The sequence below is a fragment of the Miniopterus schreibersii genome (assembly GCF_964146895.1).
Source record: "Miniopterus schreibersii genome assembly, chromosome: 13".
Taxonomy (NCBI): domain Eukaryota; kingdom Metazoa; phylum Chordata; class Mammalia; order Chiroptera; family Miniopteridae; genus Miniopterus; species Miniopterus schreibersii.
The window spans coordinates 40844377-40868134 of record NC_138113.1 but is presented as its reverse complement, the minus strand read 5'-3'; the positions used below and the strand labels follow the sequence as shown (position 1 = coordinate 40868134).

Genomic DNA, 23758 nt, shown 5'->3' with positions numbered 1-23758 from the left:
TGCCAACACCACACACTGAGTCAACCCCCTACATGGCATCCTCCTTACTCCACTTAGGCTTTAATATCCTGTGGCATGCTTCTGTCCTGCCCGAATGCCTTCCTTATTCCTATGTGGCTCCTATACTCCATACTAGGCTGCCTTTATACAGACATCCTCCTTACCTCAATAGGTCACTCATGCTAGGTACATTATGCTGGTCCATCTTCCTCCTCATCAACCAATATGGATGCACTCATTTATTTAGGTGTTCTTTAAATTTTTTCAGCATGTTTATAGTTTTAACTGAATAAATCTTACATATCTTTTGTCATTTTAATGCTATTTCATATTTTCTGATGCTTATTTTAAATGGTATTGATTTTTAAATTTAAATTTTCAGTCACTTATTACTAGTATACTATTAATTTTTGTATACTTATCTTGTATTCTGAAACTTAAGTCACTTATTAATTTTAGTAGGTTTTTTTTTTTGTATATTCCATTGAATTTTCTATGTAGATGATCATCTTGTTTGTAAATAAATACAGTTGTATTTCTTCCTTTCCAATTGAGATGGTTTCTTTTTGGTTTGTTTTTCTTGTCTTATTCAACTGTCTAGCACCTCTAGTACAGTGTTGAATAGAAGTAGTGAGGGTGGGTATCTTTGCTCTTGATCTTAGGGGGGAAAGCATTTCATCATTAAGTAAGATGTTAGATACAACAGTGTTCTACTTTTTAGAAGTGGGAGTTCATGTCTGTTCCTTATTACTCCTTCATGGCTGGAAACATAGTTATTTTTTAAAACTATAATTACTGATTATACTACTAGGTTTTATTTCCCTAAGGAAAGATAACTGATCATCTTTCTATCTTTAGCTCATAGAAGGGATTAAATATTTGTTAATGATGCTCTTTGATTAGGAAAGGTGCTAACATTTTCTGTGGTTAAAGCTTTTACTTCATATTCTTATCATACTCTGAATTAAAAAAAATTTCTCATGGGTGGTTGTGATCTGCTTTAAAATATCACTTATTAGAATTTTAAAAACCATTTTTGTGAAAGAATTCTATACCATGGCAAGAAAATACCAAAATTTAATTTGCCTAGAATCAACATTTCTCATGATAGCATTCAACCATGTCTAAATTATTTTGACCTTAGTTATCCAGTTTATAGGATTTTTCAGACCTCATTTCCCGCTACCTTTCTTTTAATTCCCTACTTTTATTTTATTTATTTTCTTTCTGCTTACATCACTATTAGGTAGCCTGCATGATGGGGAGAGGGGGACAGCTAGCACATATGCAAATAAAACTTAGAATTTGATGTTTGATTCAGTTTTAATAATGTTTGGAGGTTGTCAAAAGTAATGTCAAAATTTTGTTTTAGATTTCCATGGCTGTTGTAAATAGAATTTTTTTCTTTTGGTGTCTGCCATACAGGTGTTTAATTGGCTGTCATTCTTTAACTTGTCACTGATATTTGAAATACACCAGAAATTTGAATAATCTTTTTGATCTGTTATAGTGGGAACATGAATATGGTAGAGAAAAGACAATTGGGAAATAAGGTGACATTCTTTGTTGCCTGGAATCACTGGGTTTTATACTAATTAGCTCTGAAAAATGTGGAGCTGACAGACCAGATGTTTTCGGCATGCAGCCATGTGTCTCATCAGTGAATGTGTCTGCAGGCAACACTGTTAGATTTTTCTCATTCTGTAAACAATGTTCCAAAATATAACTAAATCCTAAAGTGTGTTTATCTTTTTGGCTTAATTTCTGGCTTTCTATCCATTCTAAAGTTTCTCTCTTGAGGAATTGCATTTTATTGCATGTAGCTCTTCATACCTAATTTATAAACACCATTCTTTTTACACTAAACCATGCGAATTGCACTGTTTTTGAGCCTGTGAAATTTTAATAAAAGCAACCATTTCAGATTAAACTATATCTTTATTTTTTTTTCTAAATTTAGAAGAAATAAGCCTTTCCTCCCTCCTTCCAAGTATTTGGACTAACTTTTTGGTTTTTGGAACACATAAGGGGCAAAACAACAACAAAAATTAAAACAAACTCAATCTCTAGTCTTTAGTTTATGGAATTAAGTGCATTTGAGCCAGAAAAATTTAAGTTGTCTACTGTGAAATTCACTCTTAAGATTTAAAATAGGGCTATAAGGCCTTTATAGACTTGGAATGAGTTTTTCCTATATAAACTAAATATATCTTGGAAATTAGGAAATTAAAAACATGAAGAAAATTATCAACCATAATGTTGCCATCCAAAGGAAAAAACACCATAGTTAACATTTTTGTATATATTTTTTCTAGTCATTTTTCTGTGTACTTATGTGTGGGTGTATTTAGTGATTGTATAGCTCATGCATGCATATATATTCATAATCTATACATGTATACATATTTTTAATTTTGAAAAATGTTATGATTATACTTGTAAGTTCTGTTTTTGAAATAATTTTCATATAACAGTGTTGTAAAAATTTAGCTATTTTATTATTAGTTTTTTACTACAGGGATATATCATAATGTGTTTAATTCCTTGTTATTAGACATGTAGATTAATTTTTTCATTTGTTAGTAAATATAACTAATTCAAGAAGGTTATGCATGTTTTGTACCTTTAATTTTTTTTGGAAATGCAGCTATTTAGAATACTTCTTTTGGTAAAATTCTTCACCGAGAACTTGTATCATTAATACAAATTTGTTTACTAGCAGGCTGTGAATTATCATTTATTGAAATCCCTGAAAATAATACCCATGATCTTTTAATAAATATTTGGCAGTTTGAGTGATAAAATTATATTTTTAATTTGGATTTTTTCACATATTGGTTCAACTTGATTTTTCATATGTTGACCTTTTTTAAAAAAATTCTTTTGAGATTTCTTTTTGTTCACTGCTTTTAAAGAAAACCTCAAGTGTATATGTTGCAAATAATCTTTACCAGGCTGTTGATGCTTCTTTCTTCTTATTATGTTCTTTTTTATGCATAACTTATTTTGTTTTTGCCTTGTCGCCTTTATCATTCTCTTATGCTTATAGAAGCTTTTCTACCTGTCAGATAAATATTGTCCCTTTATTGTTATGAAATGTTTCTCTTCATTAACAGCAGTATTTATTGTCTTAAACTAGTTTTCTTATATAACATAGCTATTTAAGCATTTTTATGTTTACTTTTTGCATGGTATATCTTACTCCATTTTCTACTTTATAACTTATTTGGACCCTCAAATTTAAAGTATGTTTCTTGTAGACAACATATATTTTTATCATGCTTTTTAAATCCTTTCTGACAATTTCTCCCTTTTGATTGGAGTATATGTAATCATTAATATGGTTGGATTTTGCTCTTTTGTTTCCTGTGTTTTTTATGTCATTTTTATTCTCATTTCTGCTTTCTCCCTTTTTTTGTGCATTAAATAACTTTTAGTGTGCTATTTTAAAATACCTCTGTTAATTTTTTTAATGATTATTTTTTTGAGTTATTTTCTTCGAGGCTGCTCTGTGTACTATAATCTGCATCTTAATTTATTATAGTCTACTTTAGGTTATTGGTGATACAATTTTAGTATAATATAGTAGTAGTTTTGCTTCAGTGTAGCTCCATTTCTTCCTCTTTTGTACTATTTTGTCACATATATTATATCTATATATTTTATAGAATCAACAATGCACTGTTATAATCATTGCTTTAAAAAAATCTAAGAGAACAATGTTTTTATTATAATTTACTTGTCTTTTAATGCATATATTTATTAATTGTTAATAATTTGAGATTTTCCATTGATGTTTTTATCAAAACTTAATACTGAATTTGTCGTAATGCACAGTGAAAACTAATTCAGGCTAGAAATTTTGCCTGAGGAATGTATCTGTGACCCTTAAGCAGACTGAGTTGAGCTAAAGGTGATATAATTCCTTTTATAGGCATTATCCTGCACTGAAAACTCTGGAACATCTAGAGCATACCTATCTCCCTCAAGTAAGCCACTATCGATTCTGCAAGGTGATGGTGGATAACATCCCCAAGCTGCGAGAAGAAATTAAGGATGTCTCTATGTCTGATCTCAAAGACTTTCTGGAGAGTATCCGCAAACATTCAGACAAAATTGGAGAGACTGCCATGAAGCAAGTAGGTCTTGGGTTTATGATAGGTTGGCCAATGACTTTGCAAGTATTTTGTTAAATTCTTTTGCTAAGTGTCTTAATTGTTTCTTGTTTTAAGGAAGTCATTCATTTTTATGGGAACACATGATTTAAAAATGTGTTTTATTTTCTTAAAAGAGAAATGAATTATTTGCTAGTGTATATATATATTTTTTGCTGTGTGCATGTTCAGTAAATATTGATCAATTGTAATGGTTTATATTGGGGCTTTGATGAGGTGGTTTTTTTTTTAGTTTTTTTTTTTTTTTAAATACTTACCTTGGCTTTGGATATGATTTGAAGCCCAAGATTTTTAAAAGTTCTCTTTCTAGTTAATGAGCATAATTATGCTGTAGGTAAATACCTTTGGTTGGTATTTACTGTGTAAGCAAGTTGTCATGTTACAAATTTGAATATTTCTGTAATTGTTATTTGTGATATCATTGGGTGTTAACGAAAAAGGCCTATTGGGAAGTGCTGTGAATTATGATCATTGAAAGGGATTTATTTAAAGCTTACAAATTAACAAATGTGTTAGAAATATTTAGATGTTTTTCCTTTAATTTCTTCATCTTTAAGGCACCAAAGCCAAAAAGAATGTCTGGATTTCTTTTGTTACTATGAATAAAGAGCAGGAATGATTTGCAGTGCTACTTGCTCTTTTGAAATTTAAGTCACATTGATTTTATTAAAATTTCTCAGTATACCTTATGATGTAGCCTGCAACAATAAATAGAGGATTCATTTGTTTACAGAAAGTGTTTTTTTGTTCTGTATACAACTGTTCTTGAATAAGTCATTTGTAGTTCTTATTCTGTGGGGAAGGAGGAAGTAGGTCATATTTGGGGCATATATTCAGTCTCAGCTGGCCTTGCTAATCTTTCAGATGTCTGATTCTGCAGAAGAGATTTGCCTATTGAGAATCCCTTTCCTAAGGGAACACAGATATTCTTTTCCTCTTCATTTTAATTTTGTCAGTGTTATACTTTACAAAGTGGAAAGTTTAAAGCTAATTGATGATAAACCTGGTAGAAATAATGATACCATGTAATTTTTTTTAGTGGTGAAGAAACAAAACTAATCATTGAAAATATACCTTTTCACTGGTGGGTGATTGATTTTTTTAAAAATTCTCACCTGAGGATATGTTTCTATTGATTTAGAGAGGAGAGAGAGGGAGGGAGGGAGGGAGGGAGGGATGGATTGAGGGGGGCAGGGGAGGGAGAAACATTGATCAACTGCCTCTTGTATGCGCTCACAACCTGGGTATCTGCCTGGACCGGGAATCAAACGTGCCACCCTTCGGTGCATGGGACGGCACTCTAACCAACTGAGCCACAGCAGCCAGGGCCTGGATGATGTTTTGAGTATAGTAATTAAAGTATTTTGTAAGATAAGTATTGTAGTTGATTAATTTTTCCTGAACTTTCAAAATGTAGGAGAGTATAGGACAAACACTGTGGAAGCTTCCTTTTTAAATGTTTCTTTTCCTAGGCATCTACTTGAGAAATGAACTTTATTTCCTTTTTGGTGAAAGAGAGAATTCCACGAAGACTATTATTTCATTCAATGTGAGATTATTTGGTACCTTATTTATCTGTAGAAATTAAGACCCAGGGTAGAGAAGTGACTTACTCAAGCTCAGACAACTTGTGAAAGTCAGGTCCTGTAGTAGAATTCAGGTTAGATTGAGGTGAATTTGTCTACTGTGGCACTGTATCTGTATAAACTGTTAGCTGTTAGCTATATTTTTTGTCATATAAAGAAATAATGAAGAGACCTTTTGTGAATTCAGGACTTTTAATTAACCGATAACCCTTCATTCCTGCAATAAAAATGTCATCTCACTCTAGCTTTGTTTGCATATGTTATTATCCTGTGCTATAGTACATATAAGATCCTTGAATAAAGATATTATATATACACATTTTAAAATCTTCTATAATACCTAAAAGGCAAGGAAAGTAGGTGAGAGAGAAAATACCTATACTTTGTAGATAGTGTTCAGTAAATTTTTGTTTGAATTCATGGATGTTGGAAAAGGAGAAGAAATGGTTTATTTCTCACTTATGTCAAGGCCCAAATTGTGTTCCTGATGGTTGTATTCACAGTGGTGATTTAGGGACTCTTTCCATTATGTTTCCTGTGCCATCTTTAATATGGCTTTGAAGATTGCTGCAGAAGGGGAGAGACCGAGGGGTGTTACATTGGGAGCGATTTTAAGGGCTAGGCATGGATGCAGCATATTATCACTTCTACTCATATTTCATTGGCTAGAACTTAATTATATGGCCATACTGACCTGCAAGGGAGGCTGGGAAAGGTTATCTCACTGTTTCTAAGAGGAGAAGGACGGTCTACCCTCTGGTTATCAAATATCTCTTCACTCTTCCTTTCATCCATAGAATACACTTTCCCTTTCCCTAAGAGGGGCAACCCAGTATCCTCCCCAGTCATTATATCCATCTCAAAGTCTAGCATCTTCCAGAGATGCTCAGCATTCTCCATCAGATCCATATATGTCTCTTCAAGGGCTGGTGACCAGGAACTAGAATGACAAGTTATTTGGATCTGTGTCCCCTCCTACCCGCAGTATACTAGGAAGTAGCAAAACTAGAATAACTGCAACAAAAACTCCCATGTAGCAAGGGGGTAATGGGAAATACACAGTATCTCTGCCTCATAGCAAGACATGTGATCCTTTTGGGCTGGCACTGGGAAATCCTTCTGCCTTGGTAGTGGGGAACTTCGTGCTTAGACATTGACTCCTTGCCCATTGCTTTTGGGGGCTCCTGGCTGCACCCTGGTTTCCCTTTGTCTTTTTTTTCTACCTACACTTTTGAAGTCAATGCTGGGGAGTAGCAAAACTAGAATAACTGCAACAAAAACTCCCATGTAGCAAGGGGGTAATGGGAAATACACGGTATCTCTGCCTCATAGCAAGACATGTGATCCTTTTGGAAGACGATTTTTCTCTCTCTGTACATCTACATTTATATCTACAACTAACTTCCACCCCCTCTCTTCCTCCCTCCCTCTCTTCTTCCTTCTCTCCCCTCCTCCCTAACTTCCTTCCTTCCTCTGCCTGCTGTCTGTTCCTGCAAGTTTAGGGGCCTGAAAGTTGTTTTAAGGCTATGACCAAAGATTTATTTAGTCCAGATTTATGGGTTTTTGGCATTATAGTTAACTCAAAACTTTGTAGGCCTTTGATCTATTTCTTTCCAACAGGTTCTATGTGGACATCACACCCAGTATTCTTTTCTAAATATAATTTTCAGACTTTTTCTCTCTCCCTTGTTTGGGGAGGTAGTGGAGGTGAGGTAGCATAGTCCTTGCCTCATGTTGCCTTCTTACCTTAATGGCTCTGTTTTGAGGCTCTATGAAATAATGTGTGGGAAGACCATACCTGAATCTGATCTTTGCCTCAGGATTTAGTCCTTTGTTCAACTAGAAGTCTTGGGACTTTCTTCCTCAAACCTTTACCTTTCTTTTCTCTTACTGTTTAGGATTTATATGTGTTTAGCTTTATAACCCTCTGAGGCCTGAGTTTCTGGACTTCTGTTCCCTTAAGTTCAGTTTGCAAGTGAGTAAGTTTCTTTTCTATGGTTTTCTAAAAGCAGAAAGTAAATGCCAGAATACACTGTGATTATGACCATCCGTTCACTTGTAGAGCTACAGTAGGCACATGGTGTGCCTTTTCATTTATTACAGGTTTCAGTTTTCCCAATTGTTCTGTCACATTATTACAGGGCTCTCCAGGCTTTCAACTTGTGAAATATATATTCTTGCTACCTACTGCCTGATCTTTAAACTAATGCCATTTAAGTTTTTTTGTTATGACAACACCGTTCTTCCAATACCAATTCCTGTTTTTCTTAAAACTGCCTGCTGTTATAGCTAAGCTCCAAAATCTCACCATAGAAGTTTTAGTTTTAACTCATGTAAAGTGCAAATGGATGTTCTGGTAGGTTCGCTCTTCAAGGATCCAGGACTCTTCCAACTTGTGGCTTTACCACTTCAACCTAGGGCTTCCACAGTTATAGCAGTAGGGAAAAGAGAGTAAAAGTAATGCTTGGAGGTTTATTATGGACCAGGCTTGTAAGTGATACATATCACTCTGCCAACATTACATTGGCCATAGCTTACACACTGCAAGTGAGGCTTGGAAGTACAGTCTATCTGTGTGACCAGGAGGAAGAGGAAATAGGCTTGGGATAGCTAGCTGGTCTCTGCTATAACCTGCTGGTATATAGCCTAGAAAAATACATGTCCTCCATGTCTCTTGCCTATTTTCTTCACAGTTTTACCTCTGACATTTTCCCCATATGTTTGTTTGCCTTCAAATTTACTAATTCACTTTTTAGCATTGTCAGTGCTGCTATTCAGAATTGTATTCTTATTATTTTTAGTTCAGCAACCAAGGTTTTGGCTTTAAAGAATGTGTTCTTGTCCTTTTTTTTTTAAGCTTTCTTTAGAATCATATGACAGAACATATGAAAGTCTTATTTATATCGATAGTTGGTCTGGGTGTTTCTAGAAATTATGTAGGTGAATGTGAGTTGCTGCAGTGACCCATGGAATGGGCATTGTCCTTGATACCGTGAAATGGTAGAGGCAGTTAGTAAATTGGCTTCTCTTTGTGATACACCAGCTGAAACAAAGTACCAGAAGGATTGTTCCACAATAATTGAACTTTAATGAGCAAATTAGGCTTCAAACTTTTATCTGAGACTATAATTTCAAACTGTTTATTGTCCAATTTTATCAAAAGGTACAATACTATTTGAGGATGATCTGAAGGATATGTAGTTTATTCATTCGTCTGTATTTAAGGTTTTATATTATCTCTGGATAAAACTTTATCAGTGGGAAGCTCTTTGCTTTGATTGCTTGTGGTAGGCAGAATTCTAAGGTAGCCCCAGGATTCCTATAATATCCCTTCCCCTCGAGTGTGTGGGCCTGATCTAATCAGGTGAGTTTCTTTAAAAGAGGGCCTGCAGGTCAGATATAGAAGTTAGAGAGATTCAGAGTGGATGCAGATGCTCTACTGTTGGTCTTGAAGAAACAGATTGCCATGTTTTGGAGAGGGCCATGTGGCAGGAGAACTATAGGCAGCCTATAGTAGCTGGAAGCTATCCTTGGCTGGCAGCCAGCAAGAAAATGGGGACCTGAGTTCTACAACCACAAGGAACTGAATTCTGCCAACAACATGAATTAACTTGGAAGAGGACCCTGAGCTCCAGAGGAGACTACAGCCCTGGCTGATACCATGATTTAGCCTGGTTAAGATGCTAAGCATAAGACCCCAGGAAAAATATGCTGAACTTTTGAACCATAGAAACTCTGAGATAATAACTGTGTATGGTTTTAAGCCTCTTCATTTGTAGTAATTTGTTACACAGCAGTAGAAAACTAATACTCTCTATTATATTGGTCTTGAATAGAATTCCTTTTTACTGAACTACAGTTTTATTTTGCCTTTGGATCTAGGAAACAGTGGGGTAGTGGGGTAGCCTGCTTTAAAATGGTGTCTAGGTAGAAGTCTCTGAGTCTCCCACCTGTCTTTCAGTATACTTGGAAAGCTGCAGAAAAGTAAGAAAATGTGCAATTATGATAACCAGGTTAGAAAGTTAATCATTTAGCAAAATCTGAGGAGGAATTTTAAAATTGTCCATTCTAGTTCTTGTTTTTTCATTCTATTTCTTATTACCAGTTGAATTTTAAGTTAAGCAGTCATGTTTTTATTTTCAAAATATCTTTCATATTCTGATATATATATATTTAACATTGGATTGAAGGCATTTCATGCACCCACCTATGGGTTCTGCCATGGAAACAGAGCCAGCTTTAAAGCAGGTAGAAAAACCCTTTCTTTTATCCCAGCTCATTTTCACTGTTGATTGTCTTCCAGGGTGATTCCAAAATAATGTGCATATCCGATTTGGAATTATTTTAGCTCGAAGTGATTTTATTAAAAAAAAAGTCTAACGAAGTTCTTTGTTGTCTACTGTTTTCTACTTCCTTTTGAGACTGATTTCTGTAATTCACTTATGGAATTGATTTGTACAAGAGGGAAGTTCTGTATTTCTTATTTTGATTAGTTTGCCTTAGGCTTTGTGGGGCTAAATAACATTTATAATGTAAACATTCTTGGCTAGGTTGATTTCTGTGTGAGGCCCTTTAATGAAAGGAAGGATTTATTTACTTTTAAAATTCTAACTTGGGCTTGCCAAATTATATGGGGTATATAACTGATGCTTAGGCAAGGAACTGGTTGCTTATAAAGAAATTGAAGACTTCCAGCTATTCTTTCTTTAGTAACTCATTTTAAAGAAACTGACCTTTGGGTGAGATTAGTTGTCACCATGGTCCTTTACACCTTACACTTTATTTGGTTAAGTATTGACTGGAGCAAAATGTGCTCTTTTTATTTATTGTGTAGACTATCTTTTGACTTAGGTCTGGCACAGTACTACCAACTGAGTTCACAAGCCATGTAGTGACTGTCAACTAAAAGCAATATTGCTGTTGAAACCTCTTTTGTGCTGGATATTATGCAACACTTCCACAGAATATGGCCTTTGGATTCAAAGAAGTTGGTGTTCAGTTGGTCTGGTGTTCTTGGATTAACTTTATATTCTCTTTTCTTCTTGATTTTGGTATTTATTTTTCATTCCTTGCTCTTTGCTGTTAGGGTGGGGGTAAGGTGGGAGAATATGAGAGCTGTTTTATAATAGGGATTCTTGAAGTAGGCAGCAAACAGAATAGCTATGGTAGATAGTATAATTTGAGTTTTCTGTTAAGTAATATGATAGTTAACAGAATAGACTTTGAAGTTTAGGTTAGACACCTAGATTTACCACTTGCTAGCTGTATGACAACCAGCAAGTTACTAAACATCACATTGAGTCTTCTTTTAAAAATTTTATTTTAAATTATAGTTGACTCACATTGTCTTTACAACAACTCTATAAAGTTGGAATTTTTAATATTCTTTTTAAAGATGTGAAAACATTTAGGGAAATCAGATACTTAGCTCAGTCCCAGGCGTATAGTAAAGGCTAAATAAAAAAAATTAAAAAAAAAAAAGAACTATCCTAGGTGAATGGAGATTTTGAATAAACTAAGAGTGTGGAGGAGAAAATAAAGAGGTTAAATGTGATGTATTGAAATACTTTGTTTTTATTCCTAGAATTCAGCTTCCTGTGATATTTTCAGCCTGGAATTAGATCTCAGTTTAAAACAATTTTTTTCTCCTTGCCTTAAAAAGTTATTTCTATTATATATACTTCCAAAATATTTTAAATGTGATTTTAGTTAAAAAGAACATATAAGTGAGTTCATATGGAAATTGTCTTTCTCTGACTGCCTTATTTCATTTAGCATAATACTCTCCAGGTCCATTCATGCTGTTACAAAGGGTAAGATTTTCTTCTTTTTTATGGCTGAGTAGTATTCCATTGTATAAATGTACCACAGCTTTGAAGGGATTACGCAAAGAAAAAAAAAGAAAAACTCATGGACGCAGATAATAGTCTGTGATGGTCAGAGCAAAGGGAGTGTGGGGAAGGGAGGTAGAAGAATGTAAAGGGGGAATAAATGGTGGTGGAAGGAGACTTGACTTGGGGTGGTAAACACACAATACAGTGTACTGATAATGTATTGTAGAATTGTGTACCTGAAACCTATATAATTTTATTAACCAATGTCACCCCAATAAATTCTATTAAAAGCACATATATATTAGATAAACCATTAAATTTAAAAGGTCAGTATCCTTTTACTGGTATTTAGTTGGGGTAAGAAAAGAAAGGTAATTTATTCCCTTAATTTATTTTGAGGACAGTATTACAGTTTGGTTTTGAGGCTTTCTGTTTCTTGGTAAAAAGGAACCTATGTGGTGTGTGTATATGTATACATAAATATATTAGAAACGATATTGTATCAGCTTTATTTTCCTTTTATCAAACTTTAAGAGAAAATTATCATATGAACTCTCAATATAGTTTGTGAATATGGCTTTGTGGTTGGCTTGTCCTAAAACAGACCATTGCTTAGAAAATCTAGAGGAAGAGCAGTTATTACAATACTTATTCCATCTCTCACAAATATACATATAAACATATATGTTTGTTATTTAAGATTAAATTATTTTGAGAATATTCCTTTTACGGAGCTTTGGTTGTACTGAAGAGTAATGATACTTAATTTAAAACAATATAGAATCACAAGAATAAACTGATGAGTAGAACAGAATGCAAGTACAGAAATTGATCCATATATATAAGAATTTAATAAGTGATAAAGGTGGTGTCATGCAACAGGCATAGACACACACAAAATTAGCATCACACATATAGGTGTAAAATAAGTTCTCCCTCAGTAAATCTTATAAGCGGAAAGGTTAACACAGTGCTTGGAAACACCATCCTCCTGTCATTCTGTGGAAGGATCTGATGTGTTCAGCTACGTCGTACAAATAGTGGGACATACCTCAGGAGAGGGACCCTACTCTTGTATCATTTACAAGGAAGTTAAGAGGAAGGCTGAGAACATCTAGTCAGTATGTACTAAGTGGATCCTTACTGTTCAGTTAAATGACTTGGCTAGAGTAATTCTCATATCAGTGCTACTTATATCAGCTGAAGAGACCTAATTCAATCTTACTAAACCAGCTCATTGTTAGGCTATGAGAATGGGGAAGGCAGAGAGCCACTAGGGGACATCTCTAGCAGTGGGGAACACCATAAACATGATTGTTGCTTTACTTATCTGTCTTCCCAACCAGTCTGTGGTCTCTGAAAGAGATAGGACCTTATCTTTTTGTCTCCAGCCCTTTACCAGCATAGTACTTGGTGATTATAGTTAATAGATCAGTTAATGACTATATTCTGTGTGTATTTAATTAAATTTAATGTATCAACACCCTTAACATTTTTCAGGAAAAACCATCTTTTTTTTTTTTTTTTTTTAAATGTTCTAAGGTATATGCTCTTAGTTACCAATGACTTTAAAGTATATGACAGTGTCTAAAATGGCTCTTTGAAAGGATATTGAAAGTACTGTGGAGGTGGTAAGAAGTTATCAAATTGACTTCTTGTTAAAGATGGTGGATTGAACGCATACATTTATATCTGCTGCCTCTCTAAACTCATAAAAAAAACATCTTAGGGAATTTTAAAAAAACCATGGGCTCCCAAACATAAAGAATGCAGGAGAGTAAGATGATAGCAACATTTTTTAGAAGATGCAAAGTAGAAAGTATGGTAATTGTCCAAGCATACCCAAGAAAACTCAGTCCTAAACCAGTAGAAAATGTGGATAACAACCCAATTTTTAGTGTTTTGCAGAACCCCCATCCCTTAGAAATTGGCAGCATCAGGTTCCTCTGGAAAAGGGTGGTAAAATCAATACCCAAACAGAAGGATTGGTTGAATTTTGATTTCAAAAGCAGTTAAGACAACTGATTTCTTCCCTTGCACTCCCTACCAGTCAACTGCCTCATGCCAGCTCTAGCAGAAGACCAGAGGAGAATAGATGCAAGTTGAGGATAGGGTTACCAAACCGAAAACAGTACAAGTTTATATACTAAATATTGAGATTTATCCTCAATCTTACAGCTCTCTTTTCTGATTTGGTTTTCAGAACTCTAATAGTGAGGCTTAAATCTTTCATATGTGAGACTGGAAGATACTCTGAATAATATGATTAGCCCAAGAGAAATGTCCTAAAGATATGTCCTACAAGTAGTCCCCAACAAAATGGACAGGTCAGGTCTTTTTGAAGTCCACAGCTGACTATACAGATGTACATGCACAGAACTTTCAGTCAGCTTTTTAGTTTCCTAATTTAAAATATGAATGGATAGCTAAGGGTTACCAGACATTTAAGAAGAGCCTCGAACATGAAAGAGGTTAGTACAAATGCGTAGATATTTTACAAGAAGAGGAAAACAAAAAAGGCAAACCAAAACAAACTGTCATCAATAATAGCGTTAAAGAGATGAGAAAGTAAATTACATGCAAAAGACCAGAATGCTACATAAAAGGTGGAATTTAGAGAACAAAAAGAATGTTTAGAAATTAGAGCTGTGATAGCAGAAACCACTTAAAGGAGGGTTTGGAAAATAAAGTTGAAAAATATCTTCCAGAGAGAAGAGTAAAAGAACAAAAAGATGGAATATGGGAAATAGAAAATCTGTAAGAATATTAAGGAATCATCCAGGAGATCCAGCATTTAATGCTAGGGATTCTAGAGAAAGAAAGCAAGGAAAATGAACAGAAGGAATTCAGTCATAGAAATAATGTGGGAAAATTTCCCAGAATTCGAAGACATGAACTAACATTAAAAGATCCACAAAGTGCTGAACAAAAGGGATGAAAATAGACTTACATTAAGTCATGTTCTGAAATCTCAGAAGCCAGAGGACAAAGAGAAAATCCCAAATGCCTTCAGAGATAAAAAACAGATTACATACAAAAGATTTGGTGTCAAAATTATTTAGACAATACTGGAAGCTATACTGTAAGCTAGACAGAAGTGGAGCAGTGTCTTTAAAATTCTAAGGGAAAATGATTACACATCCATATTTCCATATGTAACCACAATACCAAGCAAGTGTGAGGGTAGAAGGTGTTTTCAGTAATGAAAGGCCTGAAAATTTTATTTCCCATGAACAACAACAAAAAGGATCTGATATATTCAGGACACAGAAAATCCAATAGAGGAGAGAGGAAGATAGAGTTTCTAAGGTAATGGGTAAGGGAGGCAATTGGTTGACAGTGGAGTAGCAGGGCAGATAGTACAACTAGCACAGCCTGGAGCATTTTAGAAAAACTTAAAAGATATTCCTACGAAGGTGAGTGTGCTAGAATACTGGACATATTTATGCATATTGAGAGGAAATTCAGATATTTGGGGAGAACTTGGGAACAAAGTAATGATAAGTACATAGAAAACTAAGCAAACATATACATAAGAAAATTATTAACTCCAGAAAACAAAAGTTTCGTAAGAAAGAAAAAGTGATTGTAGGATCTTACATGGCTTGACTGTGAATTGCATTTATATAGTTATAATAATTAAGTGCTAAAAGTTAATTATCAGATCAATCCATTGATTTATCTTTGTTTTTGAGAGACAGGTTAATGGACACTGTGCAGATGTGGGGTACTAGTGTGTTATGTATGTGAATGAGACCTAAATCTTCATTTTCCAAGGTGGAAAGTCAGTAGACGATGTTTAAAACTAAAAATACACAATAGCCCAAAGCCAGAAGCAAACCAAGTGTTCACTGACAGATGAAAAGATAAACAAAATGTGGTATCCAAATTCAGCAGAACAATTATTCAGCCTTAAAATAGAAGGGAATTTAATACATGCTACAACATGGATGACCCTTGCAGACATTGTGCTAAGTGAAATAAACCAGGCACGAGAGGATGAATATTGTATGATTGCATGTATGTGAGGTTCCTGAAGTAGTCAAATTCATAAAGATAGAAAGTAGAATGATGATTACCAGGTGCTGGGGATAGATGGGGGGATAAATGGGGGGATAAATTAGTGTGTAATGAGTACAGAGTTTCATTTGGGGAAGATGAAGAAGTTCTGAAGATGGATGGTGATGATGGTTGTACAACAATGTGAATGTACCTGATGTCACAGAACTGTACACTTAAAAAGAATAAAAATGGAAAATTTTATGTTACGTATGTTTACCACAATCAAAAACCTAAAAAAACAGGCAGTAGTAGTACACATATCCATGCTATATAGAGATAAACAGGTAAGCATCAAAAGAGTGGTTGGCTTTGGGGGAAAGAGGAGAGGAGGAAACTGTTGTTTCTCATAATAAACTCTGTAGAACTATTTGACTATGTACACCTTAAGTGTGCATAGCTTTGCATGAGTAACTTGCATAAAATATATTGAACAATATAGAAAAAATAATTCGTCAGATTTGGAGTATATATATGTATTAGACAGGATTTGTTGGTGGACTAGATAGGAGATTGGAAAAATTCTCTCAGAGTACAAAGGAAGAGTCACCCTTATTTAAGGGACTATTTATACTTAGCTTTAGCATTATTGATTTTCTTTTTTTCTTTATGAGAGGTAATTGAGCAGTCTTCAGTACTCAGATTCATAGATGTCTCAAGATGGAATTGGAATTATATGTTAGATGTAAATTAAGTTAAGGCCCATTCCGTTCTCTGTTCTGCTGTGTGCCTCATAAAGAAAAGAACAGATAAATTTGATAGAATGGGCAATAAAGCAAATGTTTTTTATAATGTAAACATTTTGAAGGTAATGATAAAGGTTGAACATTTGTGATAATCAGAATGATCTCTTTCCTTTGCTTGAATTCTTAAGGTAAATATTTACTTGCGTTCAGAAGAGAATATGACTTCTTCAGCACCCTCTCTTGGTTGCTAAATAAATTTCACACTACTGCACACCTGCTACTTGCTGCAGGCCCACACACTGATTTTGTGCTTGGGCACGTGTTCTGGTGAGCGAGTGGTCCCTGTGCTGCTGCAGGAGAAGATTGGGAAAGAGGGAATTAGAAGAACAATGAAGGAAAATTGTGCTGATAGGCTAGCCTTCATAAAATTGGCTTGGCCTCAGAGTCTTGTGGTAGAGGGTCTGTGGCCTCATTATAATTTCATTGGGAAACAACTTTTTGTTAAATTTAAAATAAAGGAACATGACCCACACTGTGAAGTTTTTCTTGGGTGGTTTGTACTCTAATTGAACTTCATTCCAGTACAGCACTCCTGGAATTTCCTACTGCCCCCAAGTGTCATAAATAAATGCACCGCACTAATGTGGAAATGAGGCTCAGTTCACTGAACTAAGTAACTTTTGACTTGAACTTGAGGCTAGTACTTTAGATCTAAGTTATGAGGTGGAAATGATTGATCTTATTAACATAAGTAAGATACTATCTGGCTATGTTTTTATTACTTAATTTAACCTCTGAAATATGCAAGGATATGGAAGAGGTTATTTAAAATGATGCCTCATATATGATATGTACATGTATAGCCTAAATGATGTTCAACATTATTGCACAGGGGGCCAAGAACAACCACTTTATTATGTTTATTATCAGGTAAACTTTAGATTGGTCAGGCACAGCCTCTTTCTGCCTTTCTAAAAGACAAATGGAAGCAAGATGTATTTTTCATCTCATCACTGCAGTGGACTACTAAAGCTTGTGTTTAACAGGTGGTGATCTCTCATTACAGGTCTAAATGAGCTAGTCTTCTTGTGTTGTCCTTATTTATAAAGTTACTATCACACTTTGCTTGTATATCAAGTCAGATAGAACAACTGCATGATTGAAATAAGAATAAATATTTTAAACAAACACTTGCTTCTCTTTTACTTCCCTTCTTTTACATACTAGGTTTTTTTCCCTTTCTTTTTTCTTCTTCTCTTCTTTTCCCCCTTCTTTTCTCTCTCTCTTTTCCACTCTCTTAGTGTAGAAATCTGCCTTGCAAGACCTGAGGGTTCAGCTCCTTTCTGAGCAGACTTACATGCTGACCCCCAAGTGGGAATCTTTATTTTTAAAAATATCAACCATGATATAAGATCTAAAACCATAAAAAAGTTTAACTCATGTTTGAAAGCTATAGTATTTGCTCTCTATTATGTGTATGTTTAGCTGTGTGCATAATGGTTCTTTGGCTAAAGAACAACTCCAGCTGTGGCATTTTTAGAGGGCAAAGACTTATCAGTTCTGGTTTGTCCCAGATCCCAAATTTTCTTGATATTTGGATATAATTTCATTATTAATTCTAATTAGATTAGATAGATTCTAATACCTAATTTGATATCAACACAGTGAAAAGAGTACAAAGCAAACAAGACACCAAGGACATGTTTTAAAATGGTTGTAAATTTTGCCCATTTTAAAAGGAAATGGGATTAATCCTTTAATCCTGCCTGCAGATAGTAATTTATTCTGCTGTTTGAATTCCATCTTAAATTTGGTGAGTGCTTTCTCACATTTAGTTCTTCTAAGTTTAGATCTATTTAATATAATTTTATAAAGTAGATCATATAGAGCATGATTAATATGTTTGGTCATTTCAATTGTCTTATTAAAAAATGCTTTTGTTGGGGTAGCAGGGATCATTAATAACCAAGAAAATAGGTCTCTTACGAAACTGACTATAGAAGTTACTGTAACATTTTATAAGTAGAAGAAATATGAGTTATAAAATATTATAGTCAAAGAGGAATTAGCACTAACCAAATTTATTTAAAAAAAAAATGATTGAGTTTGATTATATTGATTATAAGAAGACTTTGAGATAGTGGTCTAAGATTGTAGACCCCTTAATATACTTAGGGAGAAAGGAGACATTGATGACACTCTTAAGGACCATAGGCATTTACTTATTATGAACTTGACTTGCACTAATTACAAAGTAGGAGAGATAATGCCCTACCTTATCTTTTTCATTCCATTATAATGATACCACAAAATACCATGCAACAGTCAAGCCTTTTTCTGATAATTTTAGAGAGTGTTCATATGCATTCGTAGTTAAGTCTTTTTTTGTGGAGAAACTTCTGTAGTATCTTCATTATTAAAGAATATAGGTTTGGAATCAAGAAAGCTAGGTTATAGCATGGCTCTCACTTATAATGTGAGTAGACAAAACATTTAATCTAAGCCTCCCTTTCCTCTTTTATTAATAAGAGTCAAATAAGATCATGTAAGTAGAGTACTTAGCACTATGTCCAACACACAGCACACACAATAAATATGGCATTTTTGGATGATTTTTGTTTTAAGATCAAAGTGATTTTATCAGGCAGTTAAAGTCTTCACTTGGGGGTAGCTTGGGTATTGATAGCCTGATACTGTCTCTCCCTCTCTCAATCTTGTTAAATGATTGCAACTCTGTTTTTCCTTGAGTATTTTAAACAAACTGATTTGGACAAGCATGAGTCACTACTTTTGGAGGGGAAAATTTTTTTTAGCCTTAAAAGGTTTTTTTCAGGCTTCAGTGTTAAATGCAGGGATTTTAATTTTAATTTTATTGTTTTACTATATTTGCAATGGTGGCTTTAATGTCAATGAGAAACTAAACCCTAGATGTGTTTAAATGAACAATTCGGACCATAGAAATTAATGAGACTGAAGTGGATCTTGCAGAGTATAGTGGATCCAAATGTGAGGTTTGGATCTAGAGGCCTCTCTAGACCCCATGGTGTTCCCTTTGACTTGAGGGTGTCTCTTACTGGTCCCGGAGAAATCAGTTGAGAATTCCTAGAATTGTTGTGCTCTCAGCAAGTGGTTTATTCTTATTCTCTGTCAGATGTTTTCTTTACTTAGCATAAAAGCTCCATCAAAATAATGCTAAGGGAGTTGATATGTGAGGAAATAAAAAGAAACGGAGAAAAAGAAACGTTTAAACCTGTTCATGAGGGCCAGAGAAACAGACTTAAGGATGGTCTGGAAGAGAGGACTCCCGCTTAGTTGTATTTTCTCAGTCAACTAAGTGAATCATGAAGTGAATCAAAAATACAGGATGCGAAGCACATCCAACAAATAAGGAGGACTACTAGCACTTCAGTTAATTCTTCTTCTCCGCTCAGTGATGGGGAAAGTGGCATTTCTCTTACTTGCTCTTGTTTAGACCTCAACAGAGAAATGAACATCAAACCAAAAGCACAAAGCTAAATTTTTGCAATTGAATTGTGATAGGTGAACATCTAAATTGTTGCTTTTTCTAGTTCTTTGGGATTCTAAGGTTTCGAGGCTTTATCACTTTGAACCTGAATCTCTTGGGATGGAATCTTTCTGTTTTCATTAGGAGGTGAATGGATTGGCGACTGCCCCAAGATGGCCAGGGAATCTAACACTAGGACTAGGAGGTATGGGACGGTCAGATTAGTAGAGTAGAGTTTTCAGTCAGACTTCTCTGTTCTTTGTGAGAGGCTATGAACAGTGCAATGGCAAGAGTTTATACTGTGAGCTGAAAGTTTTCAACTGATTATGTTTTCTTTGTTTTGAAAACTTGCAAAGAAAGTTGTTTTGTTGACAAGTTCAGGCTACTTTACCTTCCTGACATACTTTTCTAATTGCACATCGATAGCAAATTTAGAACAGCTTTCAGTTATTACTTGTGTGCGTGCATGCGGAGGAGAAAATTCTCTGCAGATTAGGGCAGTTGTTTGGGAGGAAAGAAAGGCTTGGTCAGGTTGTGGTGCGTATTTGCATGTGTATGTGTTTGTTTACACTTAGAAGTCGGCCAACCGTGGATGCCTCTTTGTGTGGTTAGACTTTAATACAGAGCAGTGATAATAGATCTTTATATAAATTTTTTAGTGTTTGGAAATTTTTAAAAATTGAGAAAATATTGTTTTAGAAATGAGAGTGGCCTGATAGGGGAGATGATCACACTCTATACCAGTGAGATGTTAATGAGATTGGGAGGAAAGTAGTGAACAGAAGAGCTCTTAATTTTTAAAAAAACAGTCTTACAGTGCTGATGCTTAAGGTGTGTTCTGGCCCAGCCAGCGTGGCTCAGTGGTTGAGCATTGACCTGTGATCCAGGAGATTACGGTTCGATTTCCGGTCAGGGCACCTGTAGGGTTACAGGCTTGATCCTTCAGCAGGGGGTGTGCAGGAGGCAGCAGATCAATGACTCTCTCATCATTGATATTTCTATCTCTCTCTCCCTTTCCCTTCCTTCTCTCTGAAATAAAAAAAAAAATATTAAAAAAAAGAGATGTGTTCTGTCCTTTGGCACACAACATGAAGAAAGTGGATTTTAAATGACAGGGGACCCACTTGCAGAACAGTAGGTAATAAAAGGGATCTGGGGCAGGTGTTTGGAAGAGGGGAACCTGTAGCTATGATAGAGTCTAGGAAGTGGAACTAAGATGATAATCATTTACTGGCATTTTCTCGAGCACATGTGTCTGCATTGGTTTCACTGTTTTGTTCCCACAGAACCTAGCACACTGCTTTGTATTAACTAGGCATTCATCAAATTTTTGTTTTGTTATACATACATACACTTTTTTTCTCCTTGGCAGAGCACTTATACATTTAAGGACAGGGAATCTCCATGGATATTGTGAAAGTTTTAATATTTTCCTGCTCTTTTTAGGCTATTAATTTGCTAATGAAACCTCTGACTGTTAACATTCAACTCTTGATATCTCAAGATGCAATTTATCTTTGAAAGTCCAGATGAAATTTTTTCACTTATTTTTATCTTGACTCTCCTCCAGCGAACCTTTCTCACTTCTATATAACAGTGAATTTTTTAAATTGTGGTAAGATGTACATAACATAAAATTTACCTTTTTAATCATTTTAAAATATACAGTTTTGTGTCACATCATTGTGCAGCTCTTTACCACCATCCATCTCTGGAACTTTTTCATCTTCCCAAACAGACACCTTGAAACCAGTGAATTTTAAGTTTGTAATTTGTGCTCCAGTAGTGCCTGAACAAATAGTCTTTTATGTATCTATTGAGGAACTTGTGATCTCTTTGCAGGGAAGAAAAAGAGGCAAAGAGCAAAACTGGAATTCTTTTAATTTAATAAGTAGATTAAAATTATTGAATATTATAGATAGGTTTTTCTGTTCTTCAGTTTCTTTCAGAGGCAACAACTGGGAGTAGCCCTTACTTTCTCAGAGTTGAGAGAGAGTGGGAGAGAGATTGATTGATTTCTTGTAAATAACAAGATACATATACAGAAAGCCGTATTTTTCCCTTAGGTTTTGTGTTTAGTCCCATCACTTATTGGCTTGAACCATGATGGTCTTAATCTACTTTTGAAGGCTACATCATGATTTTACTCTGGGGTCAGAGAATTTGAGGATAAGGGGTCTCTTTTTTTTTCTCTTCAGTACTATAATCCTATTTTTTGACTTAGGCTAAAGTTTTGTTAATGTGTATCTTTCTCTTGCTTATAAGTAAGCCATATAAGAAAACAAACAAATGGCAAAAACAGTACAGACTACTTCCCAACAGAATGACTTTTAGGTCTTCTCAGTCTGCTACACACAGATCTAGCTGTCCCGATGAAGAGGCTGTGGCCTAACTGGGCACATGTTTTGTTTGTCTTTGTTGGTAGGCCTTCAATCAGAGTTGGTCTTTTAACACTGGAGAATTAGAGATTTCTATAGCAGTAGTTCATAAACATTTTAGAGACATAAACCTTTTGAGACTCTAATGAAAGCCATGAACCTCTTTCGGAAAGGTATCACATGAATAGAAATTTTTCATAAAATGCCAGGGGATTTAGGCACTCTGTGAAATATATCCAATTATATACCCCTGGTGGGAGCCATCTAGATATTGAGGTCCACAATCGGTATCAGATTCAGTGCTAGATTCTGGGATTCTCCTTTTCCAGTTGCATCATGATTTCTGAAGAATACATAGAAAAGGTTGAATGAAGTTGTGACTGTCTCAGTTTCATTTTGTACCATTAGTGAAAATGGATGCTGTCTTCATAAACACATTGACAGGTGGTAGGTTCAGGATGTTGGTAAACTTTTCTGAGTAGCTGAGTTTAAATAGCAGATAGGTGTCAGAGAACAAGTTGACCTATATTGCATTTTGCTGTGAAAGTTGGGTATGGTTTTATTTCTAAACTTTGGTTTGGCTCTAACTTCTCATGTGTTTTTGTCAGTTTCCCCCCCCCCTCTCCTTATTTCTGTTATGCAGATAGTACAGAAGAAATAGAGTAGGGCAAAATAATAAAAAAAGTTCTAATTTTGACTCGAAATAACTGGATAGCATAGTATGAGTAAGCTTAAACTTGGTACCCACTTAAATATTTAGTATGACATAAAGAGACATTACTTTGAGGAAGACTTGGCCTCTTTCGTCACTGAGAACGTCCTCCTTTTTCTTTATGGGTGACCTTACCTCTTACCTGTAACCAATGTCACAGAGAAACTGAGAACTTTTAGGCAGAAACTCTGTTGGCTTCAGCACTCTTGTTCCCTAACTATTTAGGTCTCCGCCATTCTTGACGGCTTTAACGCCAGTCTCAGGAAGAGGCTGTTTCCCGTTTAAGCTATTTCTTCTACTTGTGCTCGGTCTCAGTTTTTTTTGGTTCTTTCAATTATTCTCTTATTTGCCTCCCTTTTTCTTCAGCCTTTCCCTTTCAGCAACTCTTTCCATTTCACAGTCGACATGCTCAGTTCTCCCTTCTTTTGGCTGTATCTCTGTAGTCCCTCTTCCTTTCACCAAACCAGCCAGTGCTTTTCTTCCATTTTCCCTGTCTCGTGGAATATCACTGTTCATTCAAGATAGAAATCTGCTCTGCTAATAAATTTGATAGTTCTGTAGTGATTTAAGTATAGTAAGTAGTAGAGTAAGTAAAATATTGTGGGGTGGGGAGGAGTATATATAATATTGTAAAATGAAAATGCATTGTATTAGTAAAAGCAGAATATAAAAACTGTGGAGATTCTTACCTCCTGGGTTAGTTTGAAACTTGGAATATTTGGAAGTAGAGGTGGACTGAGTAGCCTAATGAGGCTTTTTTTCAACTTTACTACATTTACTACAGTCACTAGGAATTTCTAAAAACTTTGACACCCTTCCTTAT

General features: G+C 34.9%; 1 protein-coding gene across 3 annotated transcripts in view; it reads left to right on the top strand.

Moving 5' to 3' along the window:
* The window catches only part of EXOC6B (exocyst complex component 6B), a 445000-nt gene that overhangs the window by 67898 nt on the left and 353344 nt on the right, over positions 1-23758 (top strand). For 2 of the 3 annotated variants that reach the window (XM_081156369.1, XM_081156371.1), the window contains one exon: positions 3935-4139. In XM_081156369.1, the coding sequence (XP_081012495.1) occupies positions 3935-4139 (205 nt within the window). The remainder of the gene's footprint in view (positions 1-3934; positions 4140-23758) is intronic. The other variant, XM_081156370.1, reaches the window with a different exon arrangement.